Raw genomic sequence first — 27,722 nt, 5'->3', positions numbered from 1 at the left:
ACATACTATACTTACTATATCGTTTTTTTGCATATTTTCGACATACTATATACTATGTCGTTTATTCAGATTTTTTCGCCAATATTATAGAATTTGTTGTTTTTTTGCATATTTTCATAAAAATATCATTTCTGATATTTTCCACTTTCGACTATAATACTTATTTTTCATATATTTTGGACATCCTAAACTATGATGTTTTCTCTTCAAACTTAAATGATGTCATTTCTACAACATTTTCAACATATTATAATATTCAGTTTTTTCAGATATCCTTACATACTAAACATTTTTTCTGATACTTTCAAGGCTTTTGTCGTCGTTTTGATTTCCGTTAATATACTATGAATGTTTTTTGGGATACTTTCGACGTACTCTACTATTTCATTTGATATTTTGGATATACTATACTATGACTTTAAACAGCCTTTGTTTACTCCGATAGTTAACTTTAGCTTACACTAATGACAATATAAATCCTGCGACACATGCTAGGTATCACTAGATACACAGAAGTTTTCTCTAAGTAATTCCTGACAGAGACCGACAGCTCATAGATACACACTAGACGTGTCATTTAAAAAGCACACAGGTTTTATTGCATATCAATTTCATGTATAAATTCTTCATAGCATTGGAAAGATTACATTTGGTATACATTGCTATTCTACAGAATTAACATCAGAGTCATATCTTTTCAATGACATTTCTCTAAAGTACATCTTCAATAATCACAAGCATCAAAAGAACTGCAATTTTTCAGAATTGTTCAATATTATTCTACAATCCTTTATTGTTTTTCATTATGTCTTCTCCCCCAAGTCTTTTCTAATGTCTTTCAGAGCCACCTGCCCAAACATCTGTAAGGCAGTCAAGAACTTGAAGTCAAACCTACCAATCTAACCACATGTACAATAAGTGCATCTACGGATTTATTTTTTTATTTTATTTTTTATCATTTTTTGATTTGATACACATTTCACAAATGGACATCATTATGACTGCTAAACACGTCATGCACAATATCTTTTTTTTGTTTGTTGTTTGTTTTCAATAAACATAACAGAGGCGATATACAACTCAGATTCAAACAAAACAAGCACCATCCATTTAAACCCATATTTTTCAATGATTTTTTTCTTCAGACAAATGCACCATTGTTTTTTCATTCTTTAAAATACTATACAGTTAAAAAGAAACAGTAAGTATATTTTTACTTTCTCCTGTAACAGTGGGGGGAAAACAGCAACCATGTTCTATTATGCTGAAAGAATTTTCAGCGACCATCTGCCAGAATACTTTCTGAAGTTGGCAAAATTGAATACTTCAATGCCTTCAATTCCTTAGCTTTACACAGCGCGTACTTATTACAGTAGTCCATGACATGAGTTACTACATATAGTCAACCTTAAAACATAGCAACCGAAGCCTTTATGTTTTATAACCACAACTTGTGAAAACAATGTGTTTACCATGAATTAAATCTCATTCAGTAGAATTAAAAAAAAAAAAGACTTTTGTCTTTAGAAAAATGAGACGATGCAGCAGTCCCAGCATCACACTACCACCTGCTGGCGTGAATACAAATTACAGTGCTTCTGTTTCAATTGTTCTATCTATCCATTTAGGTTGCTCATCTATGCTGAAAATGAAACCAGTCTGAAAATGTTTTCGTGTTCTATGTTTTCTAGAGACCTAAGCCTGATCAGGTTATGGCTTGGACCCACATGGTTTCAGTACGACTTTGAAAAAACAGCATCAGGCCTAGTTGTGAGAGTCCCAGCACACAGGGAGGACCAAGGCAACAACAATCGACAATGACCACCCCCTTGCTCCGGCAGCTATCTACAGTTATCTACAGTAAAATGACTCATGCCCTCCATGACACAGCTACCTAGTGGACAACATGGAATGAGTTTTAACTATGATCTCAGAAAACAGTGAATAATTAGTCCAAATCATGATCAAGTGTTTATGTTTTTCCTGTCAAGAATTAACTAGATATCGTTTTGCATGTGTTGGAAAGACAAACTGACATAATTATGTACATTTTAAAACCACCGGTTGTTTAGTGTTGTTGGTTTCATGAGTCCTTGCCTTTATTCTTGCATGATAGGCGATTCTGTTGCTCCAATGCAGCGAAGACCAGATGTTCATGCAAACTTTGTGTTTAGACTTTTAGACCATATAATATAGGAAAACTAATAAAAAACGAATAATGTTTTTTTACCCTGCATGTTTAAAATAAAAAAACAGAGGGGAAAAGGAGCTTGACGTGTTAGAAACTAGTCAGATTCCATAATGCGACAAAGTAATGCCCTTCTCTGACATTCATAGTGAAAGCTGTCCAAGTCTCCTTCTATAATACTCCACCCAATTCAAGGACACACTCAGCATACTGGGTAAATGGTTGAATTGTAACATGAAAAAACTAAACACTGCAGGATGTTACATTGCCAAATAGTATCTGAGCTAACTACAGCTATCTTTCACTATAAATAAAAACAATTAATGGGTTCTTTCAAATTTTGGCACTCTAACGCATCAAAACCAGAGATTCAGAATCTCCCTCAGGTTCTGATAGGCGTTCATTCCTTCAGTATCAAGAGAAGAGGGATAAAATGACATCTTCATTTTCACTCCTCCAGTCATGACAAAACAACCAAAAATAAATACATACACACACTTCTGAAATCAAATATATAAGAGCGTAATAAGAAAACAAAAACAACGATGACAGCAAATGCAAGCCCCTTGGAAATTAAATGATTGTCAGAGAACAAAACATTTTCTATGGGTTATTTGGCACATACCACTCTTGCTATGAACATCTAGGTTATTTTGTACATCATATGACAATATCATACAATTTTGGTCCTTCTCTAAAATAATTATATTAACAATTTCGCACTGTGGTGCCTACAACAAAACAATACTGTGGTATCTAAGAGGAGAGAAAGTGAATAAAATTAACAAATGATGATGAAATAAACAAGCAGAGAAAGACTTTCCTCATTTTTTGAGTATGATTTAAATTCATTTTCAGCATGATCAAATTGGGTAACCAATTACAATGGCTAATGTCCCAGATAGCTCATCAAAATCACCAGTTGCTTTGCACATTTCAACATTGAACGTCATTCTCCATGTAATCATCAAAAATCAACAGTCTACTGGAACTGAAATTTCCTCAAGTAACATTTAGTGCGGTTCTATTGTTGATTCTGCAGTTAAAACTGAAACAAGATCAGTTAATGAGTCGCACGTGATTGGTGGGGGAAACCTGGAGACAATAGTGCACGCGCCCACTATGTTCCAGGTGAAACAGCACCACCATGTGGACATGCAGTGCTAACGCAGTGCTGATGCTGCAGTGCTTGTAGAAGGAGGTGTACACAGACTTTAGAGACGTACTAGTCATTAAGTGTTTTTATGAGAGCCTTACGCAGGGTCTCTGTGGTGCTGGAGTGAGCCTTGTGGACTTGGGGAGGATCAGAGTAATGCAGAGTTTTAATGCTGTTGAGAAGCATTCAACATGTCCTTCACATCAACAGGAGCTTAGCAGTGCTTTCTTTTTGACAGTCTTGCGAGACGCCTCATCCAGGGACAATCTCCGTCTCCTTTTCTCTCACTCATACACACACACACACACACACACATACACACACACACACACACACACACACACACACACACACACACACACACACACACACACACACACACACACACACACACACACACAAATGAACACACATATGCTCACAAATGAACACACATATGCTCACAAACATATTCTTTCTATCTTAAATGTTTGTGACACTGAATTATTCTCCGGCGTCCACGTTTCTACTACTCATGTTCACTCAGTCTTTTGTTTCCATCCATTTGTGAAACTAACGTTCCTCCTACTCAATCTCCCACTTCGTCTCGCTCACTCTCTCTGGTCTATATGTGGTTGAGCGGGTGAAAGCTGCTCGTCTCAGACGGTCCACCTCCCAAGCTCAGCCAAGCATCCAGAGAGTTCTGGGAGGGCGCGTGCAAAGGGTTGTTCTCCGAGAGGGACAGCATCATTGCATAAGCCTGCACGAGAAGAAAAGTGGATTTTAATTGGAGGAAACTCAACATTTTCAAACACGTCTTTAGAATTTTTTTTTTTTTTTTTTTCTCAATGATTTTTTCCCCCACACTGATATTTGTATGACCTACTGTGCTAGCACATTAAATTAGTTATACATTGAATACCATGATATGTCCTTTTGTGACATTTGCATGGTGCTAATCCATACAGAGTATCTTTTGACATTGGAATATCAGACAATAAAATGTTCTTTTTGAAAATACTTTTAGTGGCATATTTGAAAATGACTTTTCAAATGACCTAATATAGTGTGACATATTTCCGGAAAAACAAAATGGTGATGAGATTTTAAAATGTATGGAAAGGGTCTTAAAAGCAGGTCTAATTTAGGTCTTATTCAGAGCGCCATCATTTATTGGTGATGTTTATTGGTCATTAGTCTTGCATTATTGGACTTATTATAAAACTGAAGATCACAGAAAAGATAAAAGCAGTTTACAGGTAAAATGTTAGTAGGTTAGGTGAGAGGAAAAGTGGTGAGGGGGCGGGACGAGAGGCAATTTAATCCAGCTACAGTTACAGCCATTCTTAAATAAATATATTGTTTTTCATTTTTTCAAGAGTCCATCTTATCTCTAAAGCCTCATGAGGCATTTTTTCCTTCCTCATTTCTATTTAGGACAAGATGTTTTTCTGTCCATCCCTCTTTGAGTGGACATTCAAAAGCCAGTCACATACCTGGGTTTTAGCCTGCCTGTACAATGTCTCTTTCAATGCCTCCGACTCTAGTGAAGTGTTAAATATGTCTTTAACATCAAAGGGTTGCTCGTCACTGGCTGCTTTACGTAACCCCTCCAGGCTCTTGGGAAAGCTGGGGAGACCCTCGAGGTCCAAGAGAGAGCCCTCGTCTATACACCTGCACACCGAGGGGTGGATGAACGGAGGAAATAGGGAAGTATGGATGGGTGGACGAGTAAATGGATGGACGTAAATAGATTGATGGTGTGTTAATGCGATGGATGGGGGAAGAAAAATGGAAGGAGGAAGTTAAGGTGAAAGAAGAGAAAAGAAGAGGTATGATTAATATAAAAGACAGGTAGAGGGAAACAAACTAGGAGAAGGTAAAGAAGAGAAGAGTAGGAGCTGAAGCTGGAACAGTCTTTTTCTAGCTTTGTTTAAGGGAATCTATACATTAAATCCATGTTTTAAGTCTGTAGTATTGGCATTAGCTACAATCAAAAGTAGGTATAACAGGCGGTTTCTGTTAAAAGATTTGTTAAGTGCTAAATCAACTTATGTGGTGTTCAACTAAATAAATACCTGCGAGTGTGTTCATAGCTCATAGCTAACGGAGCTGCCTCCGTCTCTTCCTCCTCCTCGTCTTCCTCATACACTCCTGTTGTGACAGGAGATGGGGACTCAGGCGCTTCGTCGAGAGACTTCTCTGTCAGGCTGCCTTCCTCCTCTTCCTCATCATCGCCCTCCACTTCCTCGTCCTCCTCCTCCAGACCCTGGAGCCCTAGCTTGGAGTTGGACAAACTGTGGCTGGGTGGGCGTTCCTCCTCGGCTTGGTCTGATCTGCAGAGGGATCAAAGGTCAAAGTAGAGAGGACGTGTGAGTGTTATTGGCAACTGTTTCTTATAAGCTTCCGTATAAGTGACTTTCAGAATAATAAACAGTCATTAGAAGCTCATGTGAAGTTATGTGTATCTGGTCTGCGACAGTCCTTGTCCCTTGTGGAAAGAAAATCTAAAACATTGCTAAAAATGCAAAAGAACGTACATTTTGTCCGAGTCCAAAAGAAGCAACTTACACAGCTCCCTAAGCTTCTTAATAAAAATAAAGACGAATGTGAGCAGTCTACCCAGCCAATCAGGGAGAGTCAAAGGAAAAATACACTATACATCTGAATCATGGGTAGTGTAGTTTTAAAAGAAAGATGCATAGAAGAACTAACAAGGAAGCATATCTCTGGTGCTAATGCATGTTTCAAATGTGTTTTCTTCTTTTACACATTTTTTTTTTAGTTTGTCTCTCCTGTCTAGAGCTGGATGACTGGAACCATTTCCTGACTATCTAAAAAACACGACTCATCACAAGCAGAGAGCAAACATAAATAATGTGTTGAGAGCAGGCACAGTCCAACTCCACACACACAGTGTTTGTGCCGACAGTCTGCCCGGAGCGCTTTTCAAACGGCCCACACATGATTAATTGGCCCGCTCCTTAGAAACAGGGCAGGAGAGGGCCCGCCCCAGACCGGCTCCTCTGCACCCTTTAATGGTGGAACATACTCTGTGACTGAGGGAAGACGATGGCTGATCTGCAAACAGGCTATCAGCACACCACCATTATGACCTGCCATCTGTACATTTTCCAGCCAGCACTCCAACCTCCCCCCTTCCTCACCCCCAGACCACGATGTCATGGCTCATGATATCATTTCCTCTGGGAAGGCAAATGTACCCCTTCCATTTTTTGCCACACAGTGGACATTTATCAACTCGGACAGGATTACCTTTGGGAAGGGGTGCATAGGGATAGGATTGGGTCACACACAGTGGGTGGGTACATTTGGGTAGGGGGACTCTGGGGGGGGGGCAAAAAAGTTCTTCACTTTCAATCTAGATTAAATATCACCATAATCAAATTGTGGAGCTGGTTGGCAGGGGAAAAGCCCATGCTGTGTACGCAAAAAGAAGCGTAGCTCTGATATAGGGGGCCCTGGGTTTTGTCATTCAGTCTAAACACGTCAGTTGGGTGTTTGTGTTAGCGGGCTGGTGGTATGGATATAGCGGGTGAATGGGGGAAGAGCTCCATCATCAGTGGATCTCCTAAATAAATGCCTCAACCTGAGTCCCCCTCAGGGTCCAGACTGCCAGTCGTTATAGCCCAGACCCAGACAGGGAACCAGCTCCAACTGTAGTTTTATCCAAACCATAGAGCTCCAGCCATGGCCTGGGTCCTCATTCAAGCCCTAATTATGACCTGGAATACGGTCCAGAGGAGACAGATACTCCTTAGAACTGCAACACTGCAATGCTGGAAATGTTTTTCTTCTAAACCCCCTAACTTGTTTGTTTGAAACATCCTACCCTCAGAGCAGAAGTGCTGCCTCAGCATCTCCTCATTGTGTAAACCGGTCGGACAAAGTTTTTATGTGAGAAACAAGAGCCAGCACTTTTATTTTGACTGGCTATGATGCTGACAAACGAGAGAAACTATTCTGCGCGGGCGGTTAAGAGCGATTACAGATAGTCATCCATGAACATATTTGACTTCAGTCACTCAAAGGGGAAACTAAACAGCAGGCTGTCTGGTGGGAGGACAGAAAGCATTATACTTAGTCTGAATTACAGATATTAAAATGTCAGACCAGCTTGTTGTGGATGAGACTCAGTATTGATCCCAGATGGCAGAGGGGCTTAGTTGCCACTGGGTCTGCTGGCCATAATGCATGTTGACAAGAGAGAGGGGGGTGGAGAAAGAGACAGACAGAAAGTGAGACTACCAGAAAGGAATTCACAGTGAGAACTAGAGCAGAGCAATATTCTTTCTTTTCTGTCATCTGGCCTGAAACTTCCCACCAACTGAGAAACTAAGACAAGTATTTTAGGACTGAACGCAGTGTGCTCAACTCTTCTTCAACTGGACAGGGTGGCTGTTTGTATTAAAGATCCGACAACCATTGTAATCACAAGTTAAGGTTTTAAAAGTGCAACAAAACACACACAGGATGATCACTCCTGCCAGTTACTGGTAAGTAGATTCATTTACCAACGTCATTGTATGACTGTAGATATGAATTTCTATTCTTCCCAATAAACAGCTCTAGCAAAACTTTATACATGGCTGACATTTTGACATATTGAAAACAATTATTATTATAAGCAAATTTTAAAGGTGAACTAGAATATTTGTATTTTAAATAAATCAGCATGCATCAGCATGCATTATACCATATATAATATATTATGTTTATGTGCTACACCTTTTTCCCTCAATGGTCTGCACAAAAAATATCAAAGTGTAAAAGTTAAAATAAATAGTGATTATCAAAACAACTGCAGGTTGTTTGTTTTATTTAATTTGCAATAGCTTATACAAATTGCAGTTAGATAACTTAGTTGAACCAATTCAAGTTAGTGTCAGTATCTATAGTCAGTATGCAGGTCAATAATGCCATACAAATGTACCCACCAGAGGGCACTGTGCACCAAGTGTTTGCAGGCTGTATTTGTGTACAAGGCAAAGAAAGGGGTAATAAAGTAGTGAACTAATGAACTGTTGCTTTAAGTTAACAAGATGTGTTTGTCTCTGTTTTTCCATATCTGTCAGGACTACATTTCCTAATAAGGGAAGAGGTTTAAAAAAATGTCTTAATAGTGAGGACATTTCGTCGGTTAGTTTTGCTTGACAGTTGGGCTTGCAGTTAGGTTTTAAAATGAGGTTGGGGTAAAAATTAGAGCTTGGCATGAGGTGTAGAGGGTTAGCCTCATGGATCAAATGTAATCACTTTTTTCTTAATACAAATGTGGCCTGTGCGTGCAAGTTTTCTTGTTACCTCTTTTCTGTGGAGCTTGAGGCCTGGTTCATCTCACTGTTGGAAATGAAGTTGCGGATTTCTGAGAAGTATGAGTCCTCCTTTTCATCTAAAAGTGCATGATTTTCTGGCTCGGAGTTTGGAGAGGAGATGGTGGTTCCCAGGTTGGAAAGCATCCCGGACTGTTGGCTCACTGTTGGGGGAAGGAGAGCAGACATACACATCAACACACATACACACACATGGATATGCACAACAACAACACACACACAAGGGCGTGATGAAATGATCATTAGACATACAAAATATATGAATGTAATGAAATTGTTAAGTAAATTGAGGGTATTTGTACACATTTTTTACATTTTTGTAATAGTTTATCAAATAAAAATTGGGGTTGTTCATTTCTGATGGTGAAAACTTTTTGAACCTGGATAATGTAAACAGTGACCACGGGACAGTGATGGTGTAGTTGACAAATTATAAGTATAGCAGTGTTTGTCTTAAGATGAAGAATGCTTTCTTTGTATATGTTTTTGGGATGTATGATTAATATGTTAAGCGGCAGATGCAATGGCCTAATTTAAGTTGACTATGAATTTGGAATCAGTGTTCAATGTTCTAATCAAAGAAACATTAAGAAACGCAACATCTGGGCACCCTGCCATAGAAACTTTGGTATGAACCGCCTGATATTAACACACTCAAGTAAAAAACTGGCATCCCTTGGTATTTTAGTAAGAAATTGTGTATTGTTGGCAATGTACAGCTCCACTAAGTTATAATATGTTGCATGAAGTGGAAACCAAGCGTATTGCCTTGTTTTTTATTAGGTTGTCATTCCCAATTTAAGAAAGAACAACTGTGAAGCATGGACTATTACATGTAAATTCTCAAATACGCAATCATTCAGTCAACAACTCTCTGTTCCTTCCATATTCAGTGGCACGCTGGAGGCTGTTTTTGGCAACACAGTAGGAAACGTAAGTGTGAATTCTTTAATTAAGTGGTTTTCCTACTTTATATCAATCACAAGTTAAAGTGAAGATTTTGAATTTTCCAAATGGGTAATATGAGCCATTCATTCAAACCATTAGCGTAACACAAAATATCAAGTCCCTGTTAAATAACTATGTTTCAGTTCTCACAGCCTCACTTGTCTCAGAGAAAACTGAGTAAAAGATGTTGAAAACTGACCAGGAATGTTCTCATGTTCGTGCTTCTTGAGATGGCGGTCGAGGTTGGTTTGCTGACCAAAGCAGCGGTTGCACAGGTGACACTTGAAGGGTTTCTCCTTGTTATGGATGTTGCGGACGTGGCGTTGAAGATTGGATGAGATGCTGAATGAGCGGTCACAGTATTTACACCTGTCAAAGGAGAGCAGAAGGTTGGGAAGGTGGGTTTAAATAAGCATGGCATATTAAGCAGGGACAGTATTAATGGAGATGTTACTATCCACCTACTAAGGTAAACAAAATGTTCATTAAGGCTAACCTTATTTCTTAAGAAAATTAATTCTAAATCATTGGGATCACGGTCAAGTAAGTAAAGTGAATCTAGAAATTGATTCAGCCAAGCAAAAACAAAACAAAAGCAGAGCACAGCAAAGGGATGTCAAGTTTGGAGAGTAGGTGCAATACAAAGGAAAACCCATTGTCTGTAGCATTTCAGAAGGATCTAAGAGTAGAATACCTGTAGGGTTGTTCCCCTGTGTGTGTCCGCAAGTGTCTTGTGAGGTTTGCCGAACGAGGAAAGATTTTCCCACAGTACCTGGAGGGCAGAATGGACAAAAAGGGTAGTTGAGTATTCAGTGTATTTTATTGTCATTGCAAACATTTGATGCAGTTTCCATGTATGTAAAAACACACAGAAACACTGTGAATAATGCGCCAAACTACAAGGCACTTACCTGCAGGAGTAACGCTCTTTGCCTTTGCGGAGGATGGCGTCTGAGAGGGAAGGTGGAGGGGAGCGGAAATTGAACAGTGGATGAGCGTGTTGAAGCGAATTGTGTGGCATGTCCAGCTTCAGAGCACCAAAGCTCTCCAGCTTCTCTGTCATGTTCTCCATGGCTGACATCTGAGTAGATGGCAGAAAACAAAAAAGGGAGCAGGTGAGATCAAATATTTTCAAATGTATATATATAATATATATATATAATACATATATACAGTGTGTGTGTGTGTGTGTGTGTGTGTGTGTGTGTGTGTGTGTGTGTGTGTGTGTGTGTGTGTGTGTGTGTGTGTGTGTGTGTGTGTGTGTGTGTGTGTGTGTGTGTGTGTGTGTGTGTGTGTGTGTGTGTGTGTGTGTGTGTGTGTGTGTGTGTGTGTGTGTGTGTGTGTGTGTGTGTGTGTGTGTGTGTGTGTGTGTGTGTGTGTGTGTGTGTGTGTGTGTGTGTGTGTGTGTTAAAAGAGCAAAGGAAACATTGAAAACAAAGACACAATGTCAGAAAAAACTGAGAGCGAGGGAGGAGACAGAGAGCGGAAGCTTTGAGGAAGCAGTATATCAGAGGTTAGCCTTGTTTGTGCTAAAAGCGAGTCACCTCCCTGAACTATAACACATTCACAAACACTCAAGTACCATTCCTCCACTGCTCCCCCCTTACTCAATACACCCTCAGCTCCTGATTCAGTGCTTTGTTCTCCACCTCTTACCGTCTTCTGTAGAAGCTACTGTTGCAGGCTAAATGAGGCATTCAAGAGCCCTGATTGGAGCTGTACAATATAGTTTTAGATACCCCCAACTGATAGCCGCTTCCCCGCTCCTAGAAGCTTGTGAACAAAGGGGGCGAGCTATGTAGGAGTTTATTTGCCAGAACAGCTTACATCCTTCCTTTTTTAGTGAATACAGGACGGGACAGACAGGGACAGACACTCCGTCTCGATGTGTTTATTCGCAGTCTGAGAACGGGTGGAGGGGAGCGGAGGGATTCCGTCATAAGACTGAATTAGAGGTGGCATTGTGTTTGGATCACTGGGAGGATCACAGCTGGGACTCTGATAGGAGAAGGTTGTGTGTGAAAACTGTAACAACGGGGGGTATTGATTAATGATGAGATGTGATCTCATCCTCCAATGATGAATAATACACTGTTATGAGAACAGGATGAATGTGATCACTCATTTGTTAAGGCTTAACTACACACATAGTTTAAAGTCATATATGAAAATGCTTGTTCATGTTAAAATGTATCTGTCTGTCTATGCACCAAATGAGTGTTTTGCAAAGTCACAGTTGATAGAGGACACAGATTTCCAGGTCAGATTAAACTGTTTCCCCAAGAGAGCCCCCCATTCTCCTGGAGACAAACACAGGATGTCCTTGATGGACACGGTGCTATTATCTAGCCAGCCAGCCAGCCACAGAAAAAAAAACTTGGAGGGGGTTGAGTTATTAGCTGGCCTGTGGGCTCCCAGTACATGAAACAATGCCACAACTAAGATTAGCGTGGCCAAGAGAGGCAGTTTGTTACAATTCAAACTGTTATTATTCTCTCTTTTATTAATACTATCATTGCTTGTAATCAAGATTTGTAGAGGTAGGGAGGGTCTGGGGACAGTCAAACAATGTGACTGATTATCAAAGGGGCTGCGATAACAGACTATGTCTTCTGAAAAAAGGTAGAAGTGACGAGGTACACAGGCGCCATTCAGTAAACAAAGGAAGAAATCATACAGAACCCTTGAGAAAATAACATCAACACTGTGGAATGATGGTGCATAGGGTCCTATCAATTCAGGTTGCAGCAGCGTGGGAGGCGAGAGTGAGGTATTTTCACATAATACATGGTTTGAAAATAATAGTCGATTGCATCTGGGAATAATCAGCCTTTATGCAATACCTGGAGGTCAATTCCCCTGTTTGATACTCCCTTGCTGCAGGGTTTGTTAAAAGTGCACGTACCATTTGCTGTGTCTACGTAAGATTAAAACAAGAGCCTTCCTGGATTTGTGTCCAGTGTGTAAATGGCGTTAGCTTACCTGTGGATGGAAGAGTGGTGCTGAGGGCCTGAGGAATTTTTCCTTCAGAGCTCCCACGGGGTCGAGTAGCTTCCTCTTTTCCACCCTGCTGGACCAACAACAAGGCAGAGGGTTACGTACCAATTTCATATAAAACCTCCAATCAAATATTCAAACGCCAACCTCTTGTTATAGTGTGAACATTTAAACATGTTCATGTGGAAATAGCAGTTTCTGTTATTATCAGGGCTTAAATACCTGTATATGGGGTCCATGAAGAATGCGGAGGGCTTGGCGTAGTGCAGGGGTGGAGGCTGGTGTGGCTGGGGATGGTGCTGCTGGTGCTGGGCGATGGAGGATTGGTGCAACAAATGGGAATGGGGATGAGGAAACCCAGATGGGTTTTCGTCCTTGATGGAGACCCCCTTTCCAACTCCGTATAGGTGATTCTTTCTATGATGTGGCTCAGCTGCCACACCATTATGACCACCTCGGCTCCGGCCACCAATGCTGAGGTCCAATGGCTGTTCTTCACCACTAGATTTTGCTGAAGTTCCGCTACTGCTCCCAGTACTACTGTTGGGGTTGGAGGGGTGTGTTGGGGTGGGAGGAGCTAACTTAGTCTCCTTGGGCTTTGTGGTGAGATCAAATGCGGACTCTCCTGATGAAGCAGGAACTCCTGGGGCACCAGAAGCCATCTTGTGCAGCTGCTCGCGAGGTGACTTGGGCTCTGCCTTAAAGAACATATTAGGATTGAGGGCACCTCGATCAGCACTGAAGGGATAGAGGGAGTTGTGAAAGTTGGGTAGAAACTGGAAGGGAAACATGGAATGGTAGGGCAATGGACCCATTTTCTTCTCCTGATGGAGACCAATCAAACCTGGACCAAAATATTTCTCAGCAATAGAGGCGATGGCTTTGATGGAATCTGTGGTGGCTGCATTGGCATTTGTGTGGGTGGGCGGGAGGGCTTGCTCATCAGGCGGAGGGAAGAAGGAGTGATGGGATGCAGATGAAAGAAAGGGACGATCAATAGCGAAGTTACCAGAACTAGACATGGCTGATATCAACGCACTGTTCATGTCTTCTAACTGGTGGCCTTCCTGACTTGATATGGCTTCAGACTGCTTCCTTCTTTTACCACTTCGCTCACGTTCACTCTCTCCATCACTCTCCAGGTCAGAACCATCACCTGAAGCCGTACCAGTGGTGGTGTCCAAATCTGTCCCACTTGTGGTATTAACGTCTTCGAGGTCACTACCATCAGACATGTCTGCAAGCTTAGATTTTGTCTTGGCTTCTCCAGAAGACAAATCCAGTTTGTTCTCTTTTTCTTTGTCTTCCAGCTGACTCAAACGGTTTCCTCCATTGCTGTTTGTGGAGCTAACCATGGACAGTGGAGGGGCATCTAGGGGACTCCGAGGAAGTTTCACCTCCTGACTGCCACCGCCCATCGGGCTCTTTAGCAACGAACTAGCCGGCAATAAAGGTGGTCGCGGATAGAGTGATTGGGAGAAGATACCTGGGAAACCATGAGGGAGGGATGGGAAGCCATGGGGTCCATGGGAGAAGGGCATGCCAGCGTGAGGGTGAGGTCGGGAGGGAAAGTAGTCAGTGAAGCCTAAACCTGACTGGTTTAGACCTGAAAGGTGGGGGTGGTGGGACTTTATCTTAGCCATGATGGGACTGGAGCTCATGGGGATGCCAGGGTTGAACATCCCTGCTGGAGAGCCATAATGGTTCTTGCCCTCACAGAAGCGACGATGCTTGTTGAGGGAGGAGGTAGTGCTGAACAACTGTCCACAGTCCTTGCACTTGATCTGGGTGCGGCAGTCAGCATGCATGCGCTTGTGGCGGCAGAGATTGGAGAACTGGGTGTAGGATTTGTGGCACACCTCGCCTGGGGGAACAAAAGGAGACAGCCCATCAGGGCCTGGTTAAACCCATTTTAACACTGTCTCTAACTTTGTATACCGAATCAACAGCAACACAATTACTGAATGGTAAGTACTGACAAAATAGAGAAAATACAAACATTATGTATTAAATTCCACAGTTAAAAATGAGGCATAACTATCCACTATTACTATTAAAGTAGTAGTCAAAACGAATCGAAACAATATGTCATCAAGTTTCCTAGGGAAAGAAAGATTATAAGTTAATAGGTCAAATCTATTATTTGGAGTACACAATTAAGTTAATCATAATACATATAATGATCCGTCGACCTGTATGATTGGTTCAGGTTATGTAAAAAAAAAAGTAAATGGAGAAGCAAGATACAGGAAGGTGATGGACAATTAGATGAGGTGAATGGAAATACGTTTAAAAAAAAATACACTGTATCAAATAAGGCTTTAACTTTTAAAGCTCTGACTTACAGATAAAGGGTTTGACACTGCTGTGGATGTGCTTATGCTGCTTGAGGCCTGACGAAGTAGCAAAGGTCTTGCCACACTCAGGACATGTGTGAGCGCGTGCCCCCACGTGCTGGGAGCGGATATGACGCTGAAGGTTGCTAGGATCTGTGAACACCTGAAATTTAAAATAAGTGTATGAACATAAAATGTACGCCATAACAAACAATGAAAAGAATGCTGTTTTTTCAGAATGACTAAATCAGTGTTGAGAACCATTGTGTATGCAGCCTAAAAAACAAGTCCAGGTGAATTTCTGATGCAGATTAATGCTGTGTGTGCAGTGCACAACTTACGTGCCGGGTATGCTGTACCTTATCACAGTTTTCACACTCAAAACGCTTGCCACTGTCATGTGACATCTGGTGACGGATGAGGTTGGACTTCCAGTTGAAGGCTTTGGGGCACTGGTCACATTTGTACTCCCTCTCCTCTGTGTGGACTATCATGTGTTGGCCCAGACTAGATCAGGAGAGCACAACACCATCAGTGGATTCAATGAATCAGGCAAGTTGCAATGGTTGCAACCATAGGACAAATGGATAAGAAATTAATGGTTATCACATATTTGTGTACCTGTACTCATTTGGGAAGATCTTCTCACAGTCTTTACACTCGTGGATAGGCTCGTCGCTGTCCTCGCGCTCCTGTTTGAAGTCCTCTCTCAGTGTGTCAAAGATGGAGCCGCTACTGGTGCACGAATACTTCTGGTGCCGCCGCAGCTCAAGTGTTGAGGAGAACAGCTCATCACAGTCTTCACACCGGTACATCTGCTCGTCTGCACACACACACAGAAACAAACAAAGTTGTTTACCCATGGCACAATTCCTGAAATAATTTGTCCTTCAAGAAACATATAACATCAATTGAAATCCTAATTAAATGCTTAAAGAACACTTTAAAACATATTAAATCTGGAATAAACTGCAACATTCTGTATTTATTTCTGTTGGAAAAAACACACAAATATCCAGTTTCACCATTATGGGACAAAATGTCTTCCTAATACATCACCCTAAACTAAACAGTTTGTATTCCTCAACAAGAGTGGACATCTATTACCTAGCTGTATGTTAGTTACAGCTAAATAGACTCCCATTTGGTAAAAGCAACAATCCAGCAATTGACATTCCCATAAATTGGAAATCAATTAGCAGTGAAATGTAGCCTTCATTAACACTGTTAATTGCTTGTTAAAGCAAGTGTTTTCTTGAGACTCTAGGTGTAATGGCCCACAGGGGAAACAATAGGGACTGGTCTTCCCCTTCCATGTTGATAACCTTTACAATACTTCTCACCACCAAGGTCAAACACATAAAACTCGGCCAGTCTTTTCAATAGCAAGTTCCTGACTCAGATGCCAAGTTCAACAGATCGGGGAAAGCCCAGTGGAGTGTCTTTGTGCACAGGCAATAATGTGTGTGTGTGTGTTTATGTGAACTTTCTCCAAAAAGAATGACCCATAAGGAACAGAGGTAAGCAGGGGAATAGTGGTGCCAACCCCATGGTGATTTCAGCGCCAACCTGCTACAGTATATACCCCCTTTGCCAAGACCCGAGCAGCCACCGCCTGAGGCAACCCCCCCCTGAAGTCCCAACAGCCCATGCACACCCATCAGTCATCTCAAGGTGCACTAAATGAGTTTATCCAAAATGACTTACAGTGCATGGCTCACCTGTTCTCTACTGCATGTAACCGTTTATCCAGCTAGAAAGTTCTTGGGCACATTAAAAGGGCATTAGTGTAGCAACATCAATGTGTCTGACCTTGGGGAGAAGGATAAATAACCCTCTGGTCAATGGGCCATTACACTGAGCTCAAATGCTAAACTAACTTGCTTACTTTGACACCAGTGTGAGCATATTTCATGGAGAGGGAGCAATCAACACCGAGAGGGTTTGCATTTGCTCTGATGCTGTAAGCACTCAGATGCTTTTGTCTGTCGCCTTTACGACGTTTGTTGAATTTGAAAAAGTGTGTGTGAATGATAAAAGTATTTGCAAATCCCACTTGCGGTTGGAATGTTGGAGTTGATATAAACACAATGTTGTGTGGACACTCAGAAGTGCATGCATGTGTGTTACGTTGAGGACTCACGTAAATAAAGGTGCGTGCATATGTGCACCAGCGAGCCTCTGTTTTTTCAGAAAGTCTGGTCTGGGTGTGGGGGGGGGGGGTTAATAACGGGGAGACTAATAGCTCTCTGGGAGACGAAGTGAAGCACAATTATGTGCAGTTTAGCAGCTAATCTGGGAGCATGGGTGAGGTCTCAGGGGACTCCTCAAGTCCTCTACTTCAAATTCCTTCTCCGATAAGCCAGACACAGAGAGCGGCTCTGCACTGCCAAGCTCCCACTCAGCCCTGCTACCTTTCTCTCTCAAACAAACACTCAAATACACGGAGAAAAAACAGACACTCATCCCTACAGTATAGGTGCTTTAACTGTCTCTCTTTGTCCAACACTCTTTCTGCTTTTTTGTCTCTCTCACAAACAGTGGAGGAAGTGTAACACTTTTTGTGTCTTCCCTCATCCCTCTTTCAGAACGACACAACACCAATGCTATGACACACACATTCTGGCAGGTGGAGTGTTTCACTTTTCTATCTGCCTGCATCCCCCTCTCTATACTTTACATACACACAGAGGAATTGAATAAATCATTTACGAGTCTGCTCCATCTTTGACGCACTCCTATAACAGGGCAATCTGCTTCTTTTCAATAATCAATCTTGCTTTGAGCTCCCGTTTCCCCTGGCATGGAGATATGTGCACAAACGGTGCATCATGCAAGGGGGGAAAAGCTGCAGAACATCTCACGAAACATCTTGGTCTCCTCCTTCACCATTTTATAGTCAATGACAAGTAAGAGTAATCTGATTTCTGTTTTCATCTGTGGTTCCAGACAGACTGGATACACAACAAAACAATGTTACCTGACAACAGCCTTTTGCCACAATAAATCCAAGATGTTTAAAGAAATACAGCGGAACTACGGCTCCTTTTCCGCTTAAGTGAACTTTGAAAGAAAAGCCCAGATCGACAGTGAACAGCTGTCCAAGTAAGATTATGAGATAAAATATTGGATTTATTCATTCTGACATATAGAGGCACGGTTGAAAGGTAGTGAGTACAGTGAGTCGGGTTACCCACTCAGAGGGAAGACAGGCGGTGAGAGCACCTAAAGACATGACGCACTTTGAAATGTAAGCCAGTATGAATACAGCACTATACAGCAAGGTGTAGCAGGGCACTTAACACACAGGACCTTACAGATTTTAGTGTTGTAACTCAGAGCAAAGATCAAACTAACATACACATACATTTATATGGAAGATTATGGATAAAAGTCGTATCATATTTTAAAAAATTATATTCGAGAGCATATATTTCTCAAAATCAATTGTAATTTGATTGTAATCATCTTTAACACATGTTTGACTAAAAACGAGTGTAAGACTGGATTAATAAACACATTTCAGGCTGCTACATCAGGTTTAATCAACTTGAATCCCATTAATGTGTTATCAAGTATGGACCACATGTGATGCTTCCATAATCATTTTATATTTTAGTTTTGCAATTGAATAACTTGAATTGGTTAGGTAATAATTATTATTTTTTTAATGTTTTTTTTTTATTATGCTCAGAATACAGTCTGACTGGGACATTATTACACTGCACGAAAACAAATGAAAAAACGTTAAAATACATACTTAAAGGTTTAGGCTTAATTTTTAGGGGGATACTGCAGCGTTGACTTGTGAAGTGTAAATATGTTTTTATTATATTTTGGTCGATGTGACAAATGAAATTCCAGTCTCCCGGATGCAGGTTCCCATTAATGCAGTCTTCACGAGGATATTTATTAGGCCTACTAATATTTTCGGTTTATTCCCGGCTTTCCGTTATTTGAAAATCTCTACTCACTTAATGGATGGAATCTGACAAGTGCCAATTGACGCTCTGATACAGTATTACAGGAACAGAGGCCCATTACATTGCCGCATTGTAAGCGCACAATTCAGACCAGCCTTCATTATTGTCAGGCCTATTCGAAATGGACTGGTCCAAAAACGCCTTCAACCAGATGCTTTAATGCGGGATTTAATTGCATCATGGAACTTTATGATTCGAGTAATTCACATTTCTTGAGCAAAAAACTCTTAAAGGGGGCGATGGTTTATTTCCCCTCGTCACATTAGCGAGGTTATGCAGTGTGGTTGACCGCGAAAGCAGCTCAGGATGCAGGTTGGAGTTTGTTTTAAAATGTGCGCTAATGACGCGCATTAATCTTACCTTGTAGGTTGGGTGCCATGGATCCCTCGGGGAAAATACCGTCCTTCATATACACTAAGAGCTCCTCCCCTGCTTCAATGTCCCGGACAGCTTTATAATACATCTGAGGAGAGAGAAAAAGAGAGGGGGACTTTAACTTAATGTAAAGATGGAATTAATAAGTCTGAACCCCAATGTTGTTAATATCGATAGTTAAAAGAAGGTCCACAGCCGAAACATATAATATTAGCATATTAATTTAGTGGTTAAATAAAACACCAGACATGTCTTAAATATGATACATAGTCCATGATATAGCCTACGGAGTTATGGAAACATATTTTTATAAAAATGTATAGGCCTAGTTAAAAGCGGGACTTTGTGTGAAGCGCATGACACAAGACATGTATTTATATTATTCTACTCAGAATTTATAAATAGGCCTAAACAAAACGAAATAAAAAACGAATATGCGCGCCCCAATTATAAATCACCTGAAAATAAAACACAACATAGGTCAGCGTTCTTTCAAGGAATTACTCAAACTTTGAAAAAAATGCAGATGAAATCCAGACGATACAAATACTGCTGTAATGAGCCTAAACAGTCTGAAAGAAAAGTGGTGAGCGAAACAAAAATAAACATCAAACAGCTCAGCTGCTCTGATGCGTTTCTCATTTACAGCTGCAGTAAACCGGAAATGTTGGATCTTTAACTGCACACAACTATTCATTTGATTGAGGTCATTTACATTGTGTGATCAGAGATAAATGACTGCTAGATAATGAGCTTTTTCCCTGGAAGTAAATGCGAAGGAAAAACAGGAATTAATGGCAATACTAGAGGCCATTAATAACCAAGGCCTTATCAGATCTCTTCCCAACATGTGAAAATCCGTTAACCAACCTTAGATTAAACATATAGTCTAAACTAAGGCATATTCATTAAACTGCATAACAATCTAACGTGTATACTTTTCAATGCAACAAATATCACAGCTTCATGCGTCCCAATGAAACAGCGCAAACAACCACTTCAATTTGCATGCAGAAGCTGTGACCTCTCCAACACAGGGGGGCGCTCTGCACCAACTGAATAATGACTCCCAAAAAGGTAGGCAGAGCACACATTCATTCACAAACACACACACAGTCACACACAGAGAGGCCGGCGAAACCAACTTCCAAGACCTAGTGCTCTTGAGAGGACACAAGGCGCAAAGGCCTAAAATCAATGAAAATAGTACGGCTTATTATTAACATTATTATTATTAAGCAAAGCGACAACTTCTCTACGTTTTTTCGACCTGACCTTTCTTTTCTCTGTGAGCCGGAATAGTTGAGAAAGTTGCGCGGCGCTGCGGAGAGCCTCCAGCTGCAGGAGCACTTCAGTCCCGGTGGAGTTGGCGACACAACCCATAGTAGTTCTAACGGAGAGGGAGCGGGGCGCTGGAGCTCACAGGGCCGGGGAGAGGAGGTCTCGGAGCGGCCAGGCACGCTGCGGACGGTCGGTGCTCGCTTCCTCTATCTGGATAAAGCCCGACGCTCTTCTGCTCGTCTACTCTCTAATCTAGTCAGTGAGCGCGTCTTTGATGATGATGATGAGTCTCTCTCTTTCTCTCTCTCTTCCTGACTCTCTCTCTCTCATTAGTGATTCCCTGTTGCCCCTCGGTGCTCTCTCAGTTACCCGTCGGCCACTCCTCCTCGTCTTATCTCCAGCCAAAAGGATTGAGGGATCTGCGGCGCAGACCCCTCCCCGCATCTCCGATCCCTGCCGCCGCTTTGGCCGCTTGATACATCCATTATTGATGTAAATAATGGATAAATCTGCCTGACAGACTTGCACTTACTATCGGTCACTTTCAAACACACGGGTGAAGTACACGATCAAATAAATCAACCCAGAAAAAAATACCAATAGACCTTTTGTTGATTAATGTTATTTTAGTTGAATACAAAATGCATAAACAATATTTCGTTTACTTTTATTACAGCACCTGCCCAACGATGGGAGCAATTTATTAATCTCTTGAGGGATTTATTTGGGTCAGGACAGTAATTTTAACTGGGATGTTTAAGGATAATTTATTTGATATTTTTTACATAACCTGTAAGAAATAAATGTTTTTTTTTTTTTTTGCATTAATCACCAAACACTTAATTAAAAATGCTATTAATTATTTATATACTTTTATTCTTTTTTTCAATCATTTTAATTAAACATTTTGATTTCGAGAAAAAATAAATAAAAAGCGTTCAATACGGGAGACACGAATGACTGATTGTGAATAAATTATATCGGTAGATTACGTAGCACTGTGTAATCATTCAACATTTGTTTGATTTGATGTTTTTTGCCACCCATTTATTTTAAATACTTTAAAATTATGAAAATCTTTCGCAGGCTTACAGATGAGAACGTAGTCATCATTACTTTTTTAAGGAATACAGTAGAATAATTAGGAAAATTAAAAAACATTCACAATAAATATTTGTATTTTTCTGCAGCATTTTGAGTCTCCATGAATCTTTGTAGGATTCTACAGTAAGGCCTACACAATCAGACCTTTCTTGACCTCTTCCCATCTCTATCCAGTGTTGAGGGGACAGATGCCCCATCGATCAATGCCAGCCGTAGGGTCAGCAATAACCCCCACTGTGGCCTCACACACACACACACCCACACACACCAACACACGCAGTGTCTATGTATTGATGGATCCATCTCGGGTAGAAGGGCAGATCAAACAGCATTGAAGGGCCTCCACTCCAAAAACAAAAAAGATAAAGGGTTGACAAGAAGGTGGACAAGATTCATCTTCTCATCAAACCTCAAACCTCAAACACACGCACACGCACACGCACACACACACACAGAACACAGGGGATACTGTTGATTGCCTTGCTTTGTAAGGCCATCATTTAAGGTGCCTGAATATTGCATCAGGACTAACTGTTGTGTGTGTGTGTGTGTGTGTGTGTGTGTGTGTGTGTGTGTGTGTGTGTGTGTGTGTGTGACTGTGTGTGTCTGTGTGTGTGTGTGTGTGTGTGTGTGTGTGTGTGTGTGTGTGTGTGGTGTGTGTGTGTGTGTGTGTGTGTTGTGTGTGGTGTGTGTGTGTGTGTGTGTGTGTGTGTGGTGTGTGTGTGTGTGTGTGTGTGTGTGTGTGTGTGTGTGTGCATTTTTGCATTTGCTTGAGGACTGACTAAGAACTTAAATAATGTGGCTGTTTGCAGAGACCTGCACAATGTACTAGTACATTTATTTTAGACGGATTACATTTTTCTTTTTACAAATGCTCAAAGACCCAACATCATTTCAATTTGTTCTGGGCACATTTATTGCATCTGATTTATATGGAACCAAATATATGAAATAATAGCAAATTAGTGCATGACCATAAATATATAAATTATGCATGATCTTGCACACTATGTTCATCTTACATCATTAATGACAAACAAATAAACAAATAAAATATCCATTTGCTTTTTAAAAGGTTACTACCCGCATATGAATTTGCCCTGTGTGCACATATTTCCATAAACTCATGCATTGTGCATGCTAATACAAAAGAAGAAAAGAAAAATCACTGAATAGTCTGTTAAATTATACATTTTAGCACTGAGTGGCTGTGTGTGTGTGTGTGTGTTAGTAAATAAATGATAGGGTCATACCTGTGAGCCACTACACCAAGCAACTGGTCAGGCAAACAAAAGCAAAGCTGTTTGCTAAGTACAAATAACTGAAAAAACACATAAAAAAACAATCATGCACGTGGCCTCTGGTTCTGATAATTTCTCCACAATTTTAGCCGGTGCCCTGATTCCTTCTTTTGACATTGTGTGGGAGTGGCAGGGGGCACTGATGTGAAAATCTTAAAAGGATAGGCGGGTTGGTGTTGCCAGCCAATTGGTGCTTGTCAATCTCGGAGGCCCTTGTGTGCTCCCTCTCTCCACTTGGCCCAAGCCCCCTTCTCTCTATCGGTCAGGCTGAAGCTTAAATGGACACACTAGCTTGTCCCCTCAGTGTGACAGAGTGACAGGTGGCAGATCAAGACGTTAGGACAGAGAAAGGAGACAAAGACAGCGAGGAACAGGCGGCTAGAGACCGAGACAGGAGGGGGAAAGAGCCATGTAGGCAGGGATTAGGAAACAAATAAGAGTGGAGTGACAGGAATGTGGAAACACACAGGCAAGTCATATGATGCATGTGGCTACTGTCATACCTCCATAATGTTTCCATGGTGGAATTTTTTTGTCTTTGTGTGGAGCTTTCATACTTATTGCTCCTGGATGCAATTTTTTGTATGCATACACGTGTGTCAGGTAATGGCACACTGCTGGTATTTCATTTAAAGAAACTGGGACAAGAGTCAGCAAAGCAAAAACAGGAGAAAACAGCTCTGCAGAAAAAGGGAAACCGAGAAATACGCTAATATATTGCAGCAGTAGGTTGTGGCACATGCATGGGGTTGGGGTTAGGGCCTAGTTAAGCAGTTGGGGTTTTATGGGCACTGGCTGGGCATCTTTCCAAAAGTATCAGATGCCTTACCCAGGTTCCGAGAGAGAGAGAGAGAGAGAGAGAGAGAGAGAGAGAGAGAGAGAGGAGAGAGAGAGAGAGAGAGAGAGAGAGAGAGAGAGAGAGAGAGAGAGAGAGAGAGAGAGAGAGAGAGAGAGAGAGAGAGGAGAGAGAGGAGAGAGAGAGAGAGAGAGAGAGAGAGAGAGAGAGAGAGAGAGAGAGAGAGAGAGAGAGAGAGAGAGAGAGAGAGAGAGAGACAGAAACTGAGAGAAACTGCTGCCTCCACAGAAGAAGACAGTGCCTTGGATAATGGTTATTATGGGACTCATGAGTCTCAGGCTATTCTTCAGCCTCCTTGAGAGGGTCATTTCCTAACAGCACTGGCAACTGGCCCAGCCACAGACACACAATAGAGCCATTCCTTGGTCATTACCAACACACACAAAATGTGCTACTACAATGGTTCACACACACACACACACACACACACACACACACACACACACACACACACACACACACACACACACACACACACACACACACACACACACACACACACACACACACACACACACACACACACACACACACACACACACACACACACACACACACACACACACACACACACACACACCAGCGTGCACACAGAGATTCAGAGGGATCTACCCAGTGTCCACTCTCGGCGGATGTGAAACAATAACAGCTACCCCCCTTGCCTATTGCTGTCAACATACTGCTGGTTTCTTTCATATTCGGACGACCAATCAAAGCAGGACATCCCTGTCATGTCACTCACCTGGTCTCCAGTGAGGTGACAGGCGGCGAGGTTCTGCTCCTCAAATGACAGGGCAGAGCGGACGTATTTGAGCCAGCTGTTGCCGGGGGTGTCCGGGCCTGTGTCCAGCGCAAACTTCACGTTGCCCATGTCGTCGACCACCTGTTGGAGAGCAACAGGTTAGATATTATTACAGAGACACATTTATCTTTTTTTTCATTTATCAAATCCCATGAAATATTTTTCCATAGCATTTTCCAAAGAGGTAGTTAAAAAAAATGCAACGTTTTTTAAAGTGCAGAAAAGGGTAAAAAAAAACAGCAAGCGCCAGGAGTTTCATGTCAGTCAACTTTAAGACACATAGGGGCAACATGTCAGTGGGTGTTAGGGCCACCTAACCTTGTCAATCCCAACAACAAGAAGAGGAAAGAGGGAAAGGAGGAGGAAGCAGGAGGGAGTAACAAACTATGGCTTCTTTCACTCGTCTAAAGACTTTCTCTGGCACATATTGATCACCCTTTGTAACCCCTACGCCCCCCTGAGACTCCAAGAGCGGGTTTCATGTTACCCGCTTTCACAGAGAATGAAGGATGGAGGTAGAGGTAAAGGAGGAAGAGGAGGAGAACAAGGAGACAATAGCGGCTTATTGTGGAGAAAACGTAAGGGGGAAAGACCATGAAGGAACTAACAATGCTGGATGTATACATATGAAAATGGGATCACATTATTCCCAAAATTGTACACTATTGAATGACAAGAAATTAGAAAAAAGTCCTCAAATTTGCCAAAAGAGCAAAAACACTGCATTTATGAAATGAATGAAAAAGAGACAGCACAACGATTTAAAGGCAAGCCATGTTTCTACTGTTGGTTCCTTTGAATGCAATTGTGTGCGTGTATCAGTAGGTGTGTGGTGGAGTTGGATGTTTCTGTGAATCTGGGGGTGGCTGGGCTAAAACCCCTAAGCCCACCAAGCTGTGGGTGAAGCTCCAATTTCTCCTTGGCCCTGCATGTGATACTGAGCCTGTGTGAATTCTCTGGGGAGAAGTGGCCCGAGACAGAGCAACTCCTCTAATTACAACTTCCAATCAGCGCGGTGCCCAACGCTGACCTCTAGCTTGACTCTCTGCGCTCCTAATCACAGTAAAATGTCTGCTGAAGGAAATCGAGGTGTGATGGAGAAGAACCAACCAACCATCTGACGTTTTTAGATGTGCAAAGTTCATGAACCTCTCTAACTGCCTGATTTTTCTAAAGGCATGTTCGTGTTTTTTTTCCCAGCTCGTAAAGTGTGAATGGTTATGTTCTTGTTGTCTGGGTTAGCGCGTGCAGAAGGTGTATTTTCGTGGGTGGAGGTGCAGGTGCCAAGTTTGGTGAGTAAATATGTAAAGGGTCTGGTTGGAGGTGTGGAAGAACTGCCATTTGCTTGTTTGTACAAATACGGCAACCGTTTCAGGCGAATGCATGTGCGCTTCGTTGAGATAACACAAATGTTTCTACTTTCAAGCCAAGGTGTGAGTTTACACTCCTCACTAAATGCGCTTGCTTTGGAATAACAATGACTGTTAGTGCCTCCAAACCGTAAACCCCGTTTTAAAACCCTGTTTCACAAGCTTAAAATAAAAGCTGTGGCCATTGCTTATGTAAATGTATTTGCTGATCGTGAGAGATGGAAAACATATTGTTTGTACAAATCAGTTCCTGTTATGTATTTTCTGTCAGACAAAAGAAACGTGAAAAATGTAAACTGGAAGAGCTTCTAAATAAAAACAATGAGTGTTATCCTTACTCTCCACTCTACACATCTACTCTCTGCTTCCATTTTACAACTTAAACACTTGGCTTGATCGAGTCCAGGCCTTAATTTTATGTGTGAAAACAGTCACTGAAAGCTAACCAGGCATGCCCCCCCCCCCCCCCACAACACACCAACTACCCCACCCAATATCTCTTCTGCAGGCAGCGGAGTCAGAGTGCACTTGTCATGGCGTTGCCAGGGAGTTGCGACAGGTATCGTACATGTTTTATGAACACATGGAGAAAAGCTGGGATCCAGGTGGAGTCAAGGTGGGATTGTTTCTTTTTTTAGGGGTAATACCTAGGTGTTAGGGGGGGTTAGGGAAGTGCGACTCTGCACAGACACTTAGTATGTGAATACTACCATGCCCAATATGTAGGCATGGAAGTATTCATACACACACATGTTGTCCCCCCCCCACCACTAAAGACACATTTAAGGGTCTGATCACAGGCTTAATGAGCTGCAGACCTGTGTGTGTGTGTGTGTGTGTGTGTGTGTGTGTGTGTGTGTGTGTGTGTGTGTGTGTGTGTGTGTGTGTGTGTGTGTGTGTGTGTGTGTGTGTGTGTGTGTGTGTGTGTGTGTGTGTGTGTGTGTGTGTGTGTGTGTGTGTGTGTGTGTGTGTGTGTGTGTGTGTGTGTGTGTGTGTGTGTGTGTGTGTGTGTGTGTGTGTGTGTGTGTGTGTGTGTGTGTGTGTGTGTGTGTGTGTGTGTTGTCTGGGAGGCCTGCTAACACCCTGTCTCCGGGTGGAAGCCTGATTTATAAGGCTTCAAATGAGGTGCAACAGAGAAGGAGAGCCAGAACAAGCCCACGGCTGATTGTTTGTTTATTTACCTTTCTTGTTCATTTCCCCCCCTTTTCTACGTCACATTGGGGTGGGGTGATGTTGGAAATCATCAACTCCACGTGTGAAAGGGTTTCAACTAAACAATGCAAGCCAGGCAGCTCCAAGTCAACCCCTAAAGTACTCCAGATTAGAGGCAACATATATAAATGGGACACTAAAAATATCAGAAAATGCTGTTTGTGTATTTACAAAATGTTCTTTAACAATTAAAGTCTAACCTTTACATTTGGGCATATCATTGATTGGCTTCCAACTTAACTCTTCATATCACTTACACTTACATCCTGCTCCACATCCTCCAACTTCTCTACAATTATTCAATTTGGATATTTGCCCTGGTTTGGAAAATCATCAGAATTAATACATTTTATTCCAGCGTTTATTTACTTCACTCTGAGGGTCTGAATAGGCAATACAAAACAACCAGTAGAAAATCACAAAGGTTTAAACAAACTTGGAAAGCCAAACCTATTTGGAAGAGGAAATAAAGACAACGTAACG

General features: G+C 41.7%; 1 protein-coding gene across 9 annotated transcripts in view; it reads right to left on the bottom strand.

Annotated features, from left to right (window-relative positions):
- Nucleotides 1-573: 573 nt before the first annotated feature.
- The window catches only part of prdm16 (PR domain containing 16), a 174,995-nt gene continuing 147,846 nt past the window's right edge, over nt 574-27,722 (bottom strand). The window contains exons 4-17 of one of the 9 annotated variants that reach the window (XM_079674886.1): nt 24,598-24,738; nt 19,299-19,401; nt 15,577-15,778; nt 15,297-15,462; nt 14,965-15,118; nt 12,842-14,516; nt 12,605-12,692; nt 10,534-10,703; nt 10,317-10,394; nt 9,822-9,991; nt 8,646-8,817; nt 5,402-5,659; nt 4,820-4,997; nt 574-4,083 (exon numbers count right to left, since the gene is read on the bottom strand). In XM_079674886.1, the coding sequence (XP_079531012.1) occupies nt 3,949-4,083; nt 4,820-4,997; nt 5,402-5,659; nt 8,646-8,817; nt 9,822-9,991; nt 10,317-10,394; nt 10,534-10,703; nt 12,605-12,692; nt 12,842-14,516; nt 14,965-15,118; nt 15,297-15,462; nt 15,577-15,778; nt 19,299-19,401; nt 24,598-24,738 (3,690 nt within the window). In that variant the 3' untranslated portion in view covers nt 574-3,948. Of the gene's footprint in view, nt 4,084-4,819; nt 4,998-5,401; nt 5,660-8,645; nt 8,818-9,821; nt 9,992-10,316; nt 10,395-10,533; nt 10,704-12,604; nt 12,693-12,841; nt 14,517-14,964; nt 15,119-15,296; nt 15,463-15,576; nt 15,779-19,298; nt 19,402-20,588; nt 20,903-24,597; nt 24,739-27,722 lie in introns of those variants that run through there. The other 8 variants (XM_079674887.1, XM_079674889.1, XM_079674888.1 and 5 more) reach the window with 8 other exon arrangements.

This window comes from Notothenia rossii (assembly GCF_949606895.1).
Source record: "Notothenia rossii genome assembly, chromosome: 4".
NCBI classification, from domain to species: domain Eukaryota; kingdom Metazoa; phylum Chordata; class Actinopteri; order Perciformes; family Nototheniidae; genus Notothenia; species Notothenia rossii.
This window is presented reverse-complemented; position numbering and strand designations above follow the sequence as displayed.